The sequence below is a fragment of the Vigna umbellata genome, chromosome 7 (genome assembly GCF_029865625.1).
Source record: "Vigna umbellata cultivar VRB3 chromosome 7, Vumbellata_1.0, whole genome shotgun sequence".
Taxonomy (NCBI): domain Eukaryota; kingdom Viridiplantae; phylum Streptophyta; class Magnoliopsida; order Fabales; family Fabaceae; genus Vigna; species Vigna umbellata.
In genome coordinates, this window is record NC_142171.1 from 47365126 (window position 1) to 47383128 (window position 18003).

General features: G+C 31.6%; 2 protein-coding genes across 2 annotated transcripts; one reads left to right on the top strand and one right to left on the bottom strand.

Annotated features, from left to right (window-relative positions):
• The first annotated feature begins 5243 nt into the window (after positions 1 to 5243).
• Positions 5244 to 7295, top strand: LOC124837321 (axial regulator YABBY 4-like). Its single transcript, XM_047312660.2, has 7 exons — positions 5244 to 5378; positions 5492 to 5626; positions 5779 to 5902; positions 6020 to 6068; positions 6148 to 6223; positions 6337 to 6444; positions 7027 to 7295. Exons 1-7 carry the CDS (start codon positions 5298 to 5300, stop codon positions 7105 to 7107), a joined length of 654 nt encoding a protein of 217 aa, XP_047168616.1. The 5' UTR covers positions 5244 to 5297; the 3' UTR covers positions 7108 to 7295.
• A 1366-nt stretch (positions 7296 to 8661) lies between these two features.
• On the bottom strand, positions 8662 to 10543 carry LOC124837310 (DNA-directed RNA polymerase subunit 10-like protein). Its single transcript, XM_047312641.2, has 4 exons — positions 10402 to 10543; positions 10228 to 10286; positions 9055 to 9149; positions 8662 to 8968 (listed from the first exon to the last, which is right to left on the bottom strand). Exons 1-4 carry the CDS (start codon positions 10435 to 10437, stop codon positions 8943 to 8945), a joined length of 216 nt encoding a protein of 71 aa, XP_047168597.1. The 5' UTR covers positions 10438 to 10543; the 3' UTR covers positions 8662 to 8942.
• Between the last annotated feature and the right edge of the window lie 7460 nt (positions 10544 to 18003).

Below are 18003 nucleotides of genomic sequence, written 5' to 3' on the forward strand. Positions count from 1 at the left end.
AATCATTTCGCACATTGATTGGACGAGCACAAGAAAACCCATTAGATGTGTTTGTTTATACACTAATTAGACGAGTCTAGCAACAAATACTAGATGAGTTTGTCCATACATTGATAACATGAATATGACAATATACATTGCACAAGCCTATCCATACATAAATTATACAAATTTATTAATACACATTAGACGAGTTTGTCCATTCATTGATTAAACAAGTTTTGCAATATACATTAAATGAGTCTGCACATACATTGACTAGACGACCCTCTCCATACACTAGTTAAAAGAATCTAGCAACAAACATTACATGAGTATGCCTATAAATTGATTAAACAAGTTTATAATATACATTAAACAAGTTTGTCCATATAAAAATTAGATGAGTCTATTAAAACACATTATACGAGTTTGTCCACTCACCGACTAGACGAGTCTTGCAATACACATTACACGAGTCTAGCAATACATGATATACGAGTAAGTCCGATTAGACAAGTCTAACAATACATATTAGACAAGTCTATCGATGTATTGATTAAACGAATTTAGCATTACACATCAAACAAGTTTTTTTATACACTAATTAGATAAATATAGTAAAAAAAGTACACGAGTCTAACAATACACATTTCACAAGACTGTCTATATACTAATTAGACAAGTATAACAAAATCATATTCGACAACTAATTTCATATGTTGATTAGACGAGTATATAACACAAACTATTAGACAAGTCGAGGAATACATTGATTACATGAGTAAAGAAAAATCATCAAACAAGTCTCTCATATTAATTAGATAGGTCTCACAATACATATTAGATGGGTCATTCATATATTGATTAGACAACTCTAGCAATATACATTAGACAAGTTTTTCCATACACAAATTATATGAGTCTATTAATACACATTAGACAAGTTTATTCATTCACCAATTAAATGAATCTTACAATACACATTAGACGAGTTTGGTCGTACACTGATTAAATGAGTATAATGAAAAACAGTAGATGAGTCTAACAATACACACTATATGAGTCTATTCATACACTGATTAAATGAGTATAATAGAAAAACATTAGATGATTCATTCTATACATTGATTAAATGAGTATAATAATACACATTGGACAAGAATGTCCATAAACTGATAAGAAAAGTCTTGCAACACACATTAGATAAGTTTTTCCATACACTAATTAGATTATTCTTGTAATATACATTAGATGAATATGTTCGTATACATATTAAATTAGTCTATTAATACACATTAGACGAATTTATCCATTCTATTATTAAATGAATCTTGTACTATATATTAGACGAATTTGTCCATATACAGAATAGAGGAGTCTAACAATACACATTAGACGAATGTATCCATATATTGATTATACGAATTTGACAACACATATTAGACGTATTTGTCAATGCATTGATTAAATGAGTTTAGCAATACACATTATATCAATATGTTTATACACTCATTTGTATTTTTAGTGAGTACTTTACATAATTTTATATATCATTTTATTTTTAGATACCTTACTCTATATTTTTCTGTGTTTTTATCTTTTTACAAAGTCTACTAGTGATATTTTGATAAACATATTAACTTTCTAAATTTATACATCATTTTTTTACATTAATTCTATTCAAAACTTAATTATAAACTTAAAAATATATTTTTTCTCAATCTCTACGTATATTTTAATAAACACACAGACACATATTAACTGATGTAAATAAAAGTTTAAAACTACTATTTACGGAAACATTTTCACTACAGATGCTGTCGCCTACTATTAGTCTCTTCTATTTTACGCTAATTTCCATATCTGTACTATTTATTTTAATAAAATGTATAGTTTATTATTTCAATATTTTTGCTTTAATTATTACACTATTCATATATTTGATTTGATTTTTTTTGTTAACAAAAGTATTTTTTTTTACTTTTAAAATTTTAAGAGTTTCAAATTAAAATTATAAATAACTACAATTAGTTAAAAAACTTGGATTTTTATTAGCCAATACTACATGATCTCTTAAAAAAATTGATACGCAATAGACGACCAAGTCTTAAATTAAATATATAGATAAATTAAATATTATTATAATATTATTATAATAATTCACACTTATGATGTATACCTTTTTTTTCAATTTTATCCTTAAGTAAATAATTAATCTTTAAATTAAAATAATTATGTTATTAATTTTATTTTTGAAATATAACTGTTTGTTAAATATTATCAATTTGACCATTAATTAAAATAATTTTTTATAATGAAAAAATTACCTACAAAATAAATAAATTTTATATACAAATAATTTGTAAAAATGATTTTTATGAGTTTTCACTAATAATATACTAAAAAGAATTAATCATTTAAAGTAATTTTGAATTTAAAAAAAAAAAAAAAAACTTACTAAGGGGGCTACTTGAGGAGGGAGAGAGCACAGTGAGGGATTGAAAGCACCATTCCCACCCAGAGGCCAATGGCAGCCTGCAATGTTTCTACCTTTGTCTTCACTCTCTAAAATAACTGTATCATAATTGGGAGAATCTTTTGCCATGAATAGGTTAGTATTAGTTTACACTTACAGCATTTCCTATGTATAATCTGATTCATCATCTAAAGCACACCCAAACTTAAAGGCAAAGTGATGAACATAAACTAGACAAAAGGGAACATTAATTTCATTCTTGTAAACAAAGAAACATTGAACTAAATAAATGTTATCTTTGTGAATAAAAAGGGTAGGTGGAAGATTTGATCCAACTTCAATTGACAACAGTGACACCTCATATATGGCTTAATGATCTGATATTTGACTCACCCGTTTTAGTTCAAATTTCAAGGCTTCAAATACACTTAGTCCCTTTCTTGATGTTGAACAACTACATCTCACAATTATGAGATACCCTTTTCGGCTTCTGATCATGTGTGTGCTGAAAAGCTCAATTTACTCTCTTGCTTTGTGGTAATTTTTGCCATGAAAATGGTGCATAGCTTTATGCTTAAGTAGTCTTCTCAGGTTCATTTAGAAAGCAAAAGTTTCCGTGTGTCAAGGCCTCCAAGCCTTTCCTTATGTGCATCAAAATGCAATGACAGCTTTACATATTAAAAAATTATCATTTTTTTTCTCATTCAAAGTGCCAGCAGAAGTTGCCATCTTCAGATAGATGATGTCATAGACTAAGAAGCTTCTTGTTCTTGTTACAGAATCACTTGCTTATGAAATGAAATGCAAGTAAACAGGCCATTCTTGCTGGCAAAATAATATTAATATTGCTTTTTCATGAGATTTATACTCAGATCATTTCCTTCTTTGGATTCTTTCTGTTTACATGAAAGAGGTTTACCAAACTCATTTTGGTGTTACTAATGAGCTTTAGAGTAGAGTAAGATGAAACAAACAGGGCCATCTTTCAGGGTTGAGACAATCTTCAAAGAAGAAAAGGGCAAAATATAAACTATAGACAGTGCCTAAAAAATGAGAGTATAATTGCAAGGAGACAAAAACATCTTCACAGGTTATAAAAATGACTTAAAAATAATGCAGATATTGGAGAAGTATATCTTCATTCTTCGGTACTTGATTCCTACCTACCAAACAGCTTCCGTTCATTTTGTATGTAGGACATGGCTATTGATCACAACATGTAAAAGATTTTCAAACAATTGGTTGTTAGTGGAAAGAAATAGTCATTATCACCCCCATATTCTAAGACTAGGCCTATAGGAATAGGATTACCAAAGTTAGTTGTCTGCAATAACATTGTAAGGCCAATTTTCATATTAAAATTTAAAACTTCCACACGTTATTTCATTTACGTTCATGGAACAAAATCTAATCCACTTTGAGACATGTTGAACCAATTCTTTGTCAATCTCATATTTACCAAAATCTCTTTGTCAATATCTTGATACTAGTTTTCCAACTTGCACTTTCAAAGCGCATTGATATTTTGAGAAGCATAGTATATGTGTAAAGGTTATTAAAAATAGTTTCATGGTGATTTCTACCAACATTGTCTTTTATGACAATTGCGACCATATTATTGTTAAGGAGTGAACTTCAAGCCTAATTCAACATACAAAATCAGCATGTAAAATTTGCACTCATTTATGTATTATGAAATTGTCTTATATTTGGTTGATGTGGGATCTCCAACATACTCCTTCAAGCCAAAGCATATACATATTGAACGTGAGACTAGACATTAATAGGTGATCCGATAACAAATGATAGGCCCTACAAACAACAAATCTCGCTAGGATAAATTCTAACTCATAACTCTGATACTATGTTACGAAGTGGACTTTTAAGTCTAACTCAATCTTACAAAACCAATTTGTAAATTAAGATTTGCATCCACTTATATACTATGAAATTGGTCTGTAATTTATTACCACATGGAGAACATAGTGGAATTGCATCGGCCATCACAAACTATAACCTTGTGTGTACTAGTTTTTCATTTTATTGAATGAGTATTGACTCTTGGTTCTGGGAAACTAAGACCAACTCATGTGCAGTCACATGGAAGAGAGTTAAAGAAAGAGCAGGAAAAGTTTGAATGAAATCAATGTGGTTAATGCAGAATCTTGGCTCAAAGTGAAACAAAAATAGATGGGAAAGACACATGTCAAGAGAGCACAGAAAGAGGGGAGGATCCTTTTTCATTGGTCTATTTCTTTTGCTGTCATTCAGGAAAGACAAATCCTAAGATGACTCATTACCTTCTCTACGTGTCTTTGTGGAAACTTCCTCTCCCTTCCACAATGGAAGTTTTTTCTGCACTTTCATTTTCATCTAGGACAGAGAGAGGGCTTGGAGAGGTAGGAGTGTCAATAAAAGAGAAAACAACACATGAAACAAACAAGTTACATTAGTCATTCTGCAAAGTTCCATAGAACTTTGGGCCACTGCAACCCTATGGAGAAGTTTGTCAGTGAGAAATAATGTTCATGCAAACAGGAAAAAATTATCATAAACCCTCTTCTGAAGGGTGTGGCTGTAATTTGACACCCTACACAAGGCTTCAAAATATTAAACTCTCCACATCCTTAACGTCAATGTTGGAGTGCTTTCCGGCAATGAAAACCACCTTAAGTACCCCATTCCACAAATCATTAAAGTAAGATGATGATTGATTTATGAGTGTCCATCTTCAACTATAAATGCTTCCTTGTCCCAAAAGAGCCACACCTTCATCTCTCTATCTCTTCTTTCTCTTCCTCTCTGATATACACTCACAAATTCAGACACATACACACTAATGTCAACACTGAACCATCTTTTTGATCTTCCTGAACAGATATGTTACGTACAATGTGGATTCTGCACCACTATATTAATGGTAATGGACTCTTTTGTCACTTCAACTGCACCTCTCAAGTTCATGTGGCTGTATTTTCTAACTTCACTTGTTGAGTTCATTTTCTTTATGTTTTCAATTCAACTGAGATGCAGGTAAGTGTCCCATGCAGCAGTTTGTCAATGGTGGTGACAGTAAGATGTGGGCACTGCACAAGCCTCCTTTCTGTTAACATGATGAAAGCTTCTTTTGTCCCTTTCCACCTTTTAGCATCTCTTAGTCATCTTGAGGTGATAGCTTACCTTTCCAATTCTATGTTTGTTTCCTTTGTGTGTTGCTGTAGTGAATCCAATGACCCACATACTCATCTTTAATTATTTGCATCATTTATTGGATTTTCTTTTCTGAAAAAACATTTGTGACTGTCTTCACTCTTCTCCAGCCAAAAGAAAGTAGTCCAGAACAAGATGCTAACAAGACTTTGAACAGCCACAGTGCATCCCTGATGACCTATTCTGATTGTGAGGAAGAGGATCTCATTCCAATGAGTAATATTGTGAATAAACGTACGTAAGATAGTTACTTCAATAGTAAGATGAGTTATTGAGTTTAAAGCAAGGTTTTTTGCACTCATACTTCACTGAAAATTGTTTTTTTTCTTCTTATCCATGGATTGTATGCAGCTCCGGAGAAGAGACAGCGAACGCCATCAGCTTATAACTGCTTCATCAAGTAATGATTCAATGAACAAAGTTGTATAGCAGTCATAGTTCAAACTTTGAATTCTAATGAGAGTACTAGTTTAATGCAGAGAAGAGATTAAAAGGCTAAAGGCTGAGAACCCTGACATGGCTCACAAAGAAGCATTTAGTACTGCTGCAAAAAATGTAAGGTCTAATTTCTTAAGCTGCTTTTTAGTTAAACTCGTTTGCAAATTTGGAAGTCTTATAAAGTTGGTGCTTTTGTTAAGCTTTATCTTGAAAATGTTCGTCATTTTCAGTGGGCCAATTTTCCCCCAACTCAGTGCAAAGGAGATGATCAAGAGAGCTGTAGCCAGACAGATCAACTTGTGGATCTTGACTCCCAAGTGGACCCTCCTGATGCTGAGGTAAAAGCATAACCGTTTTGAAAAACTCACCAATTTCTTCATTGAAAACAAATGCTTCTCTCATATCTGAAACAGATTGCTTTAGCTGATTAAAAGGAGTTATTAGGAGGAGATTCTTTGGTAGGGCACTGCATCTATCTTTAGAAATTGCATGTCCCTTTCTTTCATATCACAGGAACAGTAGAAGTAGGCTCCATTCATTCAATACCAAAGACTTATCCTCATGGTGGTTGCCAATTTCTTTGACACTGATACATTGAACCGTTTACTAGAATTTTTTGTAGATTCTCTATAAATTATGATCAGTATAAGATGTTGATTAACATGGTATTCTAAAAGTATGCAGAATGCATTAAAACTTTAGCTAAATGGAGTTATTCTAGATGGCAATAACACTGAAGTAAATAAGACAACACAGTAACTTTAACAATGGAGTTATTATTCTAATGTGATGTCTGTAGCTAGTCAATTGCTGACACTGTCCTTGATATGTGTTAACTTTTCTAGAGTAATGCAGATGCAGTTCACTCCACATGCACCTTTAAGCCTACTTAATGCTTCAACATTCTATGAATCTTTCAGGTGAACGAAGAAGATGGTCAAGGTTTCCGTGGAAGAAAGGTCCAAAGGAACTCCATCTTTGAAAGGACACCATTTGAGTGAAGAAAGTTCAGTTTTTATGACATGACAAGAGAGTTGTTTTGTGTCTTAACATTAAGGTTGCCTCTAAATCATTTTCCAAATGAAGAAAAGATGCTCTTTCTTGGTAATGAGAATGAATTAAGTAGGATTAAGAGCTCACAATTTGAAACTTTGAGAAGTGCTTAAATTGATAGTTTTATCTGACAGCAGCATACTGGTTCCATTAATTAGTCTTCTTGACCACAAATGTGTTGTTGTTTTTTTGCTCAGATAAATGTTCATTTGTTCAAGTGTTGTTTGAAAAGACCATTAACACTCTATTTTAAATTATTAATTTTATTAAAAAGACATTTTTTAAATGCATAGCCGTTTATAATTTTTTTTTATAAAGGTAGTATATTTAAAAGTTTTATTATTCCTATACATAACGCTCTCCTTCTTAAAAAAATACAATTTCTTCTTATAAAATTCATATTCAAATCAAATTATGCAAAAAATAAATTATGAACTTGACAGTTACAATAAAACTAAAAATTAGAAATTGTATTCAAGACTTTTTTAATTCCAAACTCGTGTTAAACATAACTTTTTTTTAATATTTACCAGTTTTAGTAAGTATATTTAGAAAAATCACACCATTCAGATGAAAAAGCCTCCCTTGTGCTACAGCAATGACAATTGGATTTTTAAAAATCATTATTCTGACTATAAACAAATGCTTAACCATATAAAAATCCGCACATTATACCTGTTGTAAATTTCTAGATTTAATTAGTTTTAAATCTAATTTTGATTTCCAACAACTTAAGAAAATTATTTTCTCCACAATAATTATTTTAATATCTTGTTTCTCATTTTATTTTTAGTCTAGAAAAATTATCTAAGTTACTTCACTGCTTAAATGTTATCTAAAGTGCTTATTACATGACAGCAACACAATAAAAAAAATACATAAATATCTATTAAGAAAATAATAAAAACAAAAAATTAAAATTCACTAATATATGAAGAAATCGACAACTACTTTATGTCATTTAATTGTTGATAAAAAAAATATTAATTATAACAAACTAACAAGAATAAGGAAAACACGGAACTTTACAATTAATATAGTTAGCTATAAAATCTCATTCAATTTTTGTTTTAATAATAAACATCAGTTTAAAATTTCAACTAAATTTTTTTAGATCCAAGATAATTTTTTTATAATAAAGAGAATTTAAAATATAATACTTTTTTTTATCATTATTGAGATATTGAAAATTCTTGTAGAAAAACTCATTCTCTATAATGAAAATCATATCTCTAGTGAAAAATCTTGAACATAATAGATTTTATGCTTAAAATCTTTGTTGAAAATCTACAATATAGACGGTCTAACAAATTAGAAACTATCAATTTAAACATAATTGGTGTTAGTGCTTGTGTTAATAAGAGCCATTCTCATATTCTGTTATCATTTGGGTTGTTTCAAGTTAGTTTTTACATAAACGCATTATATATATGCAGAGTAAGTCATGTGTAGCAATATTCATAAACATAAATTTAGGACATGCATTGGAATCCATTGCGACATTCTTCAATAATCAGATTTTTTTAAAAATAAAGTGAATCTTCTAAAGTTTGGTCAGTCATGTCATTGTATGAACTATTAACATCAAAATACAGTTTTTCCTTACAATGACTAAAAGCAAGTGCTTAACATATGTAGCGGCCTATAATAGAACAGATAACCCTGAACAAGAACACAACCATGACTGGTTTGTAGCAAAACAATTAAAAAAAAACTGATACATGGCCAGAGAAAATGGAGTGCAACTGAAACATCTTGTTCATCCGTTATTCCTCAAGTCTTCTTAACTGGGATCAGACTTGTCCAGAGCTACAAACAAATGTATGATCAATACAAACTGAATGATATAAGAAAATTAAAACACCAAAAAGATTAATCGAGGGAACAGGAATTACAGTTGTAATTTAGCAACTTCTCAATGAGATCAACATGGGTCATAAGCATGCGCCTACAACAATATCGAACCAGTCCCAATGCATCCAGTGCATCTCTGCAATACATCACTATTGAAACATCAAAAGCAATCTTTGTGGAGAGCTAAAACTCCATTAAGGAATCGAGTATCCCAAAACTTCAGTAAGATAAATATTATACAATACAGTAATACTTTTTTATAAGTTATGCCAAATGCAAATACATTCTTAATGTATGACCTTTTCTTATCTTGAAAATAGGGCAATGAGAGCTGGGTCTACATCTGTGCTTATCACTTAAATTTCTTAACAGTTTCTTTTATTTTTGAGATGTGTACCACATACGACGTTATTTTTTGTGTATCTCTCTCATCATTGTGACATCTAATAAATGAAGCACGGGAGAGAGATAGATACACTAAAATATTGTTGGACATACAAATAACATTTCTCTAAATTTTTTGGGGGGAAGGGGTACGAGAATATGGAACATGAGCTATCAGCTCATTAAGAAGTCTCAACAAGTTTATTTGCAGCTAAGCCAGACATGTTACATGAATATAAATGCATGTTGAACTGGAAAAAAGATAGAAAAGAAAATGAAATGAGTATCGATTATGTCCTTTAAATACCCAGCAATTAAAGCTACGGCAACAGAATCAGAACCTACATATACAAAACATGTATTTACCCTCCAAGCCTACACTTTATTTGCATAAACACAAGGTGAAAAAGACATGTTTTTACACAGCACCAAGCTCATCCACAATTTTTACGGCACAAAGTGAAAATTTAAGGTACAATACCAACAATACAGATTATTCATGTTCATACTTCTTACCACGACCTCGACCCAGAGACGAATCATGCTTCTATATAAAAATTCTTACCCAAATATTCCAGCCACAATGAAATTGAAAATACAAGACAGAAAACATAAATATTCACAAACACAGATTCTGAGAAACTAACAAGTTGAACAACAACTTCACAAGTAGCACAAGGTCTTAGCACACCTCTATCCATCCAACAGATACCAGATACAGAACAAATTTCAAAGAAGTATAATCCTTACAAATTAAATAAAACCATATAATCAGATAAGTAAACACATAAAAATTTGATAAAAAAAATGAGAGCAATTAGGGTACTGACCCTTCACTGTAATCTGCCTGCAAAAGGTCCAAATAGGTGTCCCATTTGTTTCCAATGACCTAAATAGGAGAAAACGGTACAAATTGAGCATTAATAAACAAAAACCCTAAAACCTAAAGTCAATGTCAAGACATTTTGATTATAAAAAATTGAGCTTTTGGGGTGAGAAGAGACCTTTCCGCAGGTGAAACAACGAACGGGGATAATCATCTTCCTTCTTCTGTGAGTGCTCTTCTCTACTATGTGTGCTCAAACCAAAACCAGGCTTAAACCCTTTTATCCATGTTTATACTGATTTTTAAGGTATGAAAAAAAAGATAAAACAATAAAGAAAAAAAATGGTTTAGGGGAAATTTTCACTTTACATAAAATTCAATTTATTTTTGCACGGAAATTTTTTTTTCTTTCAATAGTCTAAGGAACAATATTTCACTGTATATAATGTAAAATGGTATATCCTAAAAAATTTAAAAGGATTTTATAAGTTATAATTAAGTACTTATTTAACTAAAACTCATTACATATGAGTTTATACTTATTTTTATGAAATTTCACTCACAATTAAAACTTATTAAGATAAATTAAAAATAAATTAGAAGTGATCATTTTTGTTTTAGGAAAAATATAGAAGTCATAAGCTATTTTTACAAGTTTAACCAAATATATAATTGAATGCTTATATAATGATAAGAAAAATTTAAATAAAATAAAAATAAAGCAAAAGTGATTTAATAATTTGTTAAATAATCAGTACTTAAACAAAAAAAAATTAACCGTGTTACACTCATTTGTGTTCTTTAAAATACTTATTTTAACAAACATATACTATAATTATAAATCTAGAACCCCAATCCAAAAGTTATGGTTAGGGTTTATGTTAGACCGGTTGAGTATTAATAATTTTAAAGTAGTTTGATTTCTAATTTTTTTCTCTCTTCATCTGTAAATCATTTGTTCTTTTCGGTTTAATGTAGTCTTCATTCACTACATAACTCTTGAAGTGATACCTACAAAAAGTACTATAACACTTAAATCAAAAAGGGTTTGGTCACTCAAATATTAAATGCAACAGTTAATTATCACAACTACCTCACATGCTTCACTTATAAATCCTCTCCATTTGATTTAATGTAATATTAACTCGTTTCACAACTGTTTGGAAGGTACTTGCAAAAGCTATTATAATACTTAAGTAAAAAATGGTTTGATTATTCCAGTATTAAATGCAACAATCAATCATCATAACTACTTCACATGTGTCACCTCTAAATCCTCTTCTCCATTCGGTTTAATGCAGTCTTTGATTGGTTCACAACAGTTTGGATGATACCTACAAAAGATACTATGATGCTTATGTCATAAAGGGTTTGGTCACTCTAGTATTAAATGCAACAATGAATGATCATAATTACCTCACATGAATTCTCTATTTATACAAATTATAATTGGCTTTTATTTACCATCGACCTAATTAGACTCAATCACCTCTTAATTGCAATTATCATACTGATTTATGTTAATCTTTGCAAATGTTCTTAATTACGTTAGACGTACATTCTATTATCAAATGATCAATTAGATTATTTGTTATAAGACAATGTGACTTTATTTGTTTCACTAATCATTTTGTTAAATCGAATTGATAACTCTATGTTGACATTAACCTAACCGATCTACATTGAACCAGTCGAACTCATACTATACAAATAACAATTTGATAACTATGAATAAAACTCTTATAGAACATGTGTTATGTAATTGGTGATTAATTTTGAATTACAAATTCTAAAATTTGTCATATTTATGTTTTCATTATAAAAAGACCCTTTTAAAACACTAAGTTATGGATTATCTATTTTAGAATAGTACTATGATTGTTTTTATTGTAATATCTTGTTTTATAGAACTATAATGAGTAAGGGATCTCGGAGAAATTTATCACAAAAAATGAGTATATTTTTTTGTATGATAATGTTGATGGAGGTGAACGTTATGTAAATTATGATTCAGTCTAGGATTGAAAAATAAAAAGGAGATTATAGTAATATCTTTCTTATGATGTGATAAAATATATTTGTTTTTCATTGTTTTCATACTTAAAAAAAATCATATAATTTTGTTGAAATGTATCTTTGGAAATTTGTGTACTGACTCCACCCTCGCCCGTGCTAGGTTATAATTGGGCTCCTCATGAAGTAGGACTTTATCTTCCCTACTTTTGCACCAGTTTGTATTTGGAGGGGTTCAAGGATCGAGTGCATTTAGTGGCGAGGGTTGACGATATTGCGTGCTTTAACTTGGCCATTTGCAAAAGGAATGAGCGTGCTTGCCATGGAAGGGAGGGTTATGCCACTCACTTTTTCAACGCGTACTCTACCCTTTCGCGTGACTTGGGCGTTAGGTTACCCTTTTTAGACTTTCAAATGGGCGTTCTACGGGAACTGAACATAGCTCCCACCCAACTTCATCCGAACGGTTGGACATTTATACGAGTATTTACTGTTGTCTGCACGGTCCTTGCTCTTACCTTGACACCCGCCTCTTTCTTGTACTTTTTTCGCGCAAAGCTGCACCCGAACAAGTCATGGGTATTGGTAGTTTCGATGAAAGACTGACAATTACTTACTTTATTTAACACGTCATACAAAGACTTCAAAAAGAACTTCTTTAAAGTAGCAATAACTTAGGCTAGTCGGTCACAGTTTTATACGAACGACACTCAACCCAAATTTCCATTTTATTGGACTAAACATCCTAAGAGAGTAATCTCCTAGGCAAAATCTACGATGACTCCGTTGGAAATAGAGACGATCAGCCAAATCAATCAGCTACCCCGAAAGGCTTCCTCTCGCTCACTCATCGGTTACCTGAGCTTTGACGCTCTATGTACTAGGGTGTTCGATAAGCTTTTTGTTACATTCTATGTAGAAATGCCCTTTGTAACTTATCTAAATTTCATTTTGCATTGCAGATCTCTTAGCTAAAATGGACAAGAGGAAGTCAAGCGTCTTTTCCATGATGGTTGCTCGACGTAAGGAAGAATTGAAGAAATCTGGCGAAGGCAGCTCGACCCGTCCTCCTCTTCCCAAATCCACCACTCCTTCCCGAACGGTCCCTGCTCCCCGAACAGTCCAAGAGTCTTGACCCACTTAACCTTCTCCATGTGATTCCGAGCCAATTCCCCTTTCAGTGGTTCCTAAACCACCAAAGGATAAGTGAAAAAGAAAATCTTCGAAGGAAAAGTCAGTCTCTTCTCACAAGAGGAGTAGTAGGAGTGCTCCGGAGGGACCCTTACGTACTGGACCGCTCGATTTGAACATTCGGATCGCTCACTACACTCAATTCAACCTTTCCCCCGAGGAGAAAAAAAATACTTCAACGTGATGACTTTTGAAGAGGCTACAGATATAGCCTATGAACTGAGCATTCGATCGAATGTGTGCATGACGTATGTAGTAGGTACGCCCAAAGGTGCAACCTCAATTGAAGAGCTACAAACTGTTCATCCGGACCTAGAGGTGGCCTTAAAGGAAAATGAGGAGCTTAATCGTCATCTAGAGGAGGCCCAAGAAGTTTCGATCAGCCATTCGGGTTATGACGTGATGAAGATGGTGGTCGATGGTCAGCTTCTTGATGTTCCCTTGTCGCTTGCCCCAGTAGAAGAAGTCTCGCCCGTCCTTGCTAAAGAGCCTCAATGCATTGAGGTAGTTGTGGAAGATATTGAAGAGGAACCATAGATGGGGATGAATGAAGGGTTTTTTGTGCTATTTGTATTTTTCTTCTTTAGACAATGTGATGGGTCGTTCAAAAAACAGGTCTTTTGATGTTAGGTTTATCTTGTTCTCTATGCGGCCTCTTTTATATATGTCACAACTTTAATGAAATAGTTACCTTTATGTTCCTCCATGCACGCTTTACATTTTGTCTTTTTATGCCTTTAAGCATGGTACTTCAATGAAACGAGAGTTTGTTCATCATCGTTCAATCGTTTCTAGAAGCTCACTAAGAAAATTTATTAGGCTCGAAGAAGTTGCAATACGATGAGAATTCATGGGGAACGTTCCTCACCAATTGGCCAACGCTAGGAGTTCACTTAGAACGGTCCCTAGGCTGAAGAGGTTGCGATACAATGAGAGTTCACGTAAAACGTTCCTCACCGGTCGATCAGAGCTAGAGGTTCACATAGAACGTTCTTGTCAATACCAAATTTCGTTCGGGTAGATAAATAAAAGGTTTCAGACTAATAAAGAAAATATATAACAAAGATAAAGTAGTAGAAACACAAAATAAACATATACGAAATGGATAGACCTTTTGATTTTAAGAAAAGAAGTCTATTTGTTTTAACTTTTCTTTTGTTGCATTTTCTATTTTTATTTTTATTTATTTATTTTTATTGTTATTTTTATTTTCAGTTACCTTTTATTGGATTTCATTTTATTAACTTCTTTTCTTAATTGTTTTTGCGTTAAAATAAAGGAAAAAAGGAAAAATGGGAAATATAGGTCAACTATGCTTTTTAGAGCCTTTTCTCAATATAGCAGCCAGGTGCTTTCCCTCGATTCAGTCTAGGTAAGCACTATCTTATCATTCACCCTACAACTTGTACCAGCCATGCTTACAACGATAATGCCTATACGCAATCATCTTTGTTCGTATTCCTTTGTTCCTCCTCCTATGCATATAGGTGCTCATACATCAAAGGAAAAATGGTTTTGACAATGAATAGGATTTGACCAAATTGATCCAAGCTGATCCTAGCGGGGCAAAGTCACGAGATAATGCACAAAAGGAAAAAGACAGATAAAAAAGAGGGGGAAGATCTTAAGTTAGAGGTATTGCTTCTTTTCCTTGATCTTCCCCAAGCATAGCTTTAGAGAAGGGCCTTTTCTTTGCATCAAATCCCTTCATCACCATCCGGTCTTTTTCTTCCATCTACTAGACCCCATAACCATGGCCTAACCACACCACTCTTGACTTCCCCTCACCTTCAACACCAACCATCATTTGTCCTGCAACAGTTTATCATTTACAACAAAAACATCCACATTTTCAAACAAACAAACAATCTTTCAGCCAAAACTACGTGATCCTTGATTCTCCATCAAGAGTGGAGATACGTAGGAGTAAGGCTAGTCCTTGTTAGGTTCACTTCCTAAAGAATCCAAAATTATTCATAATCATTTCCAAACAAATTTTCCAAGCAATTTTTCAAACAAACTTTCCAAACAGATTTTCAAAAAGAACTACGTAAGATTGATTTCTCATTTTGAATCAGAACATGTAGGAGCAAGGTCAATCCTTGTCGGACCCAAAAAACTTAAATATATCTTTTGCTTCTTTAGAGTGTCATTTTCGGGGACAATCAAATATCTTTTGCACGACAGTTCCCTGAGTTGAAGAAGTTGCGATACGATGAGAGTTCACATAGAACCTTCCTCACCGATTGGTCAACGCTAGGAGTTCACTTAGAACGTTTCCTAGGCTGAAGAATTTGTGATACGATGAGAGTTCACGTAGAACGTTCCTCTCCGTTCAGTCAGTACTAGGGGTTCACTTAGAACATTTCCTAGGCTGAAGAAGTTGTGATACAATAAGAGTTCATGTAGAACATTCTTATCCAATCGGACAACACTAGGAGTTCACTTAGAACGTTCTCTTGGCTAAAGAGTTTCTCTAAAATTGCTATGTTGTTTCAAGCAATTGATTTGTACAAATTCTTGTGTCTGAAAACTCCTGATTTTATTAATTATCAAAAGGTATTACATAAGATATTCAACTGAAATTAAACATTGAGATGTGATGCATTCTACGTGTTCAGGATGGCTTTTCTATCTGGATACTCAAGTCGGTATGAACAATTCTGAACTGACCTTTCCAATTTACTGCTAACTTTTCGTGGACACAATTTTTCCGAACATTGCAAGTCTTTTGCCAAACTAAATTTACTGTTAACCTTTGAAGAATTGTCGAAGTTTTACCTTGGTTAAACCCACTACCTTTTTTGAGCTTCAACTTGCATGGCGACAGCTTCTCTTCTATCGGATATATGCATGAAGAAAAGCTTTTACAAACTCTAATTTTACAACTTCAGAAAAGATTGACAAGGACCCTTTTGCATTCATTAAGTTGATAAATGTGTCCTTAACCACATACATATATACTCTTAAATTTCATTAAGTTAAAGTTTATGATTCATCAAAGAATACAAAATACTCATTTACTAGATAAAACTGCGCTTTTTAACATGTAGTTCAATTTTGATAATTTATCCCTTTTAAATTGACAATAACTATATTCACATGTAAATTTTGACCAGATTTGTACAAAATTTTCAACCAATCAACTTTCATGATTCCAATTTAAAACAAAATAAATAAATTAAAATTCAAACCTAACCGATTAGGAACAAATTGATTTTGATTCAGTTTAGATTAATTGAATTCAATCAGAAAACACATGTATTCACTTCTTTTTATAATAATAAAACATTTTTAATTTATTTCGTAAGTAATTTTTTTTATTATAAATGGTTATTTACTTTTAAAAAAACAATTAAGTTAAAAAAAGACAACAGATAAATTTTAAAAAAATCACTTGAAAGAAAAATTAATTATTTTATTTTAAAATAATTATTTATTAAAAGATCAAATTGGAAAACCAACATATGAAGAAAAAAAACGGTAAACTTTCTTTATATGATAGTATAGAATAATATATATATATATATATATATATATATATATATATATATATATATATATATATATATATATAGTAACAATCTAGAGTAGCTTTCCAAATTATCTAATTTGTAATAAGGTTTTGCAAATATCCAAAACTTTCAGGTTTTTCTATCCTTATCCGAATAGACACATTTGAAATACATTTTAATGATTTTTTTTTTCTCACATAACATAGTTTTCTTTTTTTTTTTTTACGAGCATAGCACAGTATAAAAATATTTATGGTTTTATAAGTTAGAATTTGATTCCTAGAAAATTAAATTTTAACTTTTTTTTTCAATACATATACACACACAAAATTTGTTTTATACATCACAATTTGTTTAACATAGCACAATATATATATACACACTCACAAAATTTGTCTAATAAAAAAGAAAAAAAAACTATAAATTTAATAAAAAATTCGAAACTGAAAGATTAATCAGGCGTTTTTTTTTTATTTAATTGACATAAATAAACTAAATCTTATAATTTTTTTTATAACTGTACTACACAACTTCACATATAATAATTAAGGATTAAATATGTTTTTAGTCCCTAAACTATTGGTCGTTTCTGGTTTTCGTCCCTCTTTCAAAGTAAGGTACAATTTGGTCCTCATTCTTTTCGAAACGTTCGTTTTAGTCCTTGGAACTTTGGTTTTAGTCCTCATTTTGTTGTTAAATGAGGACCAAATTTTTAAACGGTGTTAGTTTTCGAGGACTAAAACGAACGTTTTCGAAAAGAATGAGGACCAAATTGTACTTTACTTTGAAAGAGGGACGAAAACCAGAAACGACCAATAGTTTAGGGACTAAAAACATATTTAACCCAATAATTAATAACAAGTAAAATATATCGTTGGTTTATTAGGGTTAACTGAACTTTTACATGATAAATAGATATTCGAAACAAAGATCATTGGATTTAATTGGTTTGGTTGAGTATCGGATTGGTTAGATCGATCTAAACTACTGAACACCCTAACCGGCAAACATCACAGTTAGAGTTATTTACATTACATATACATCGAACTGTAGACTAAGAC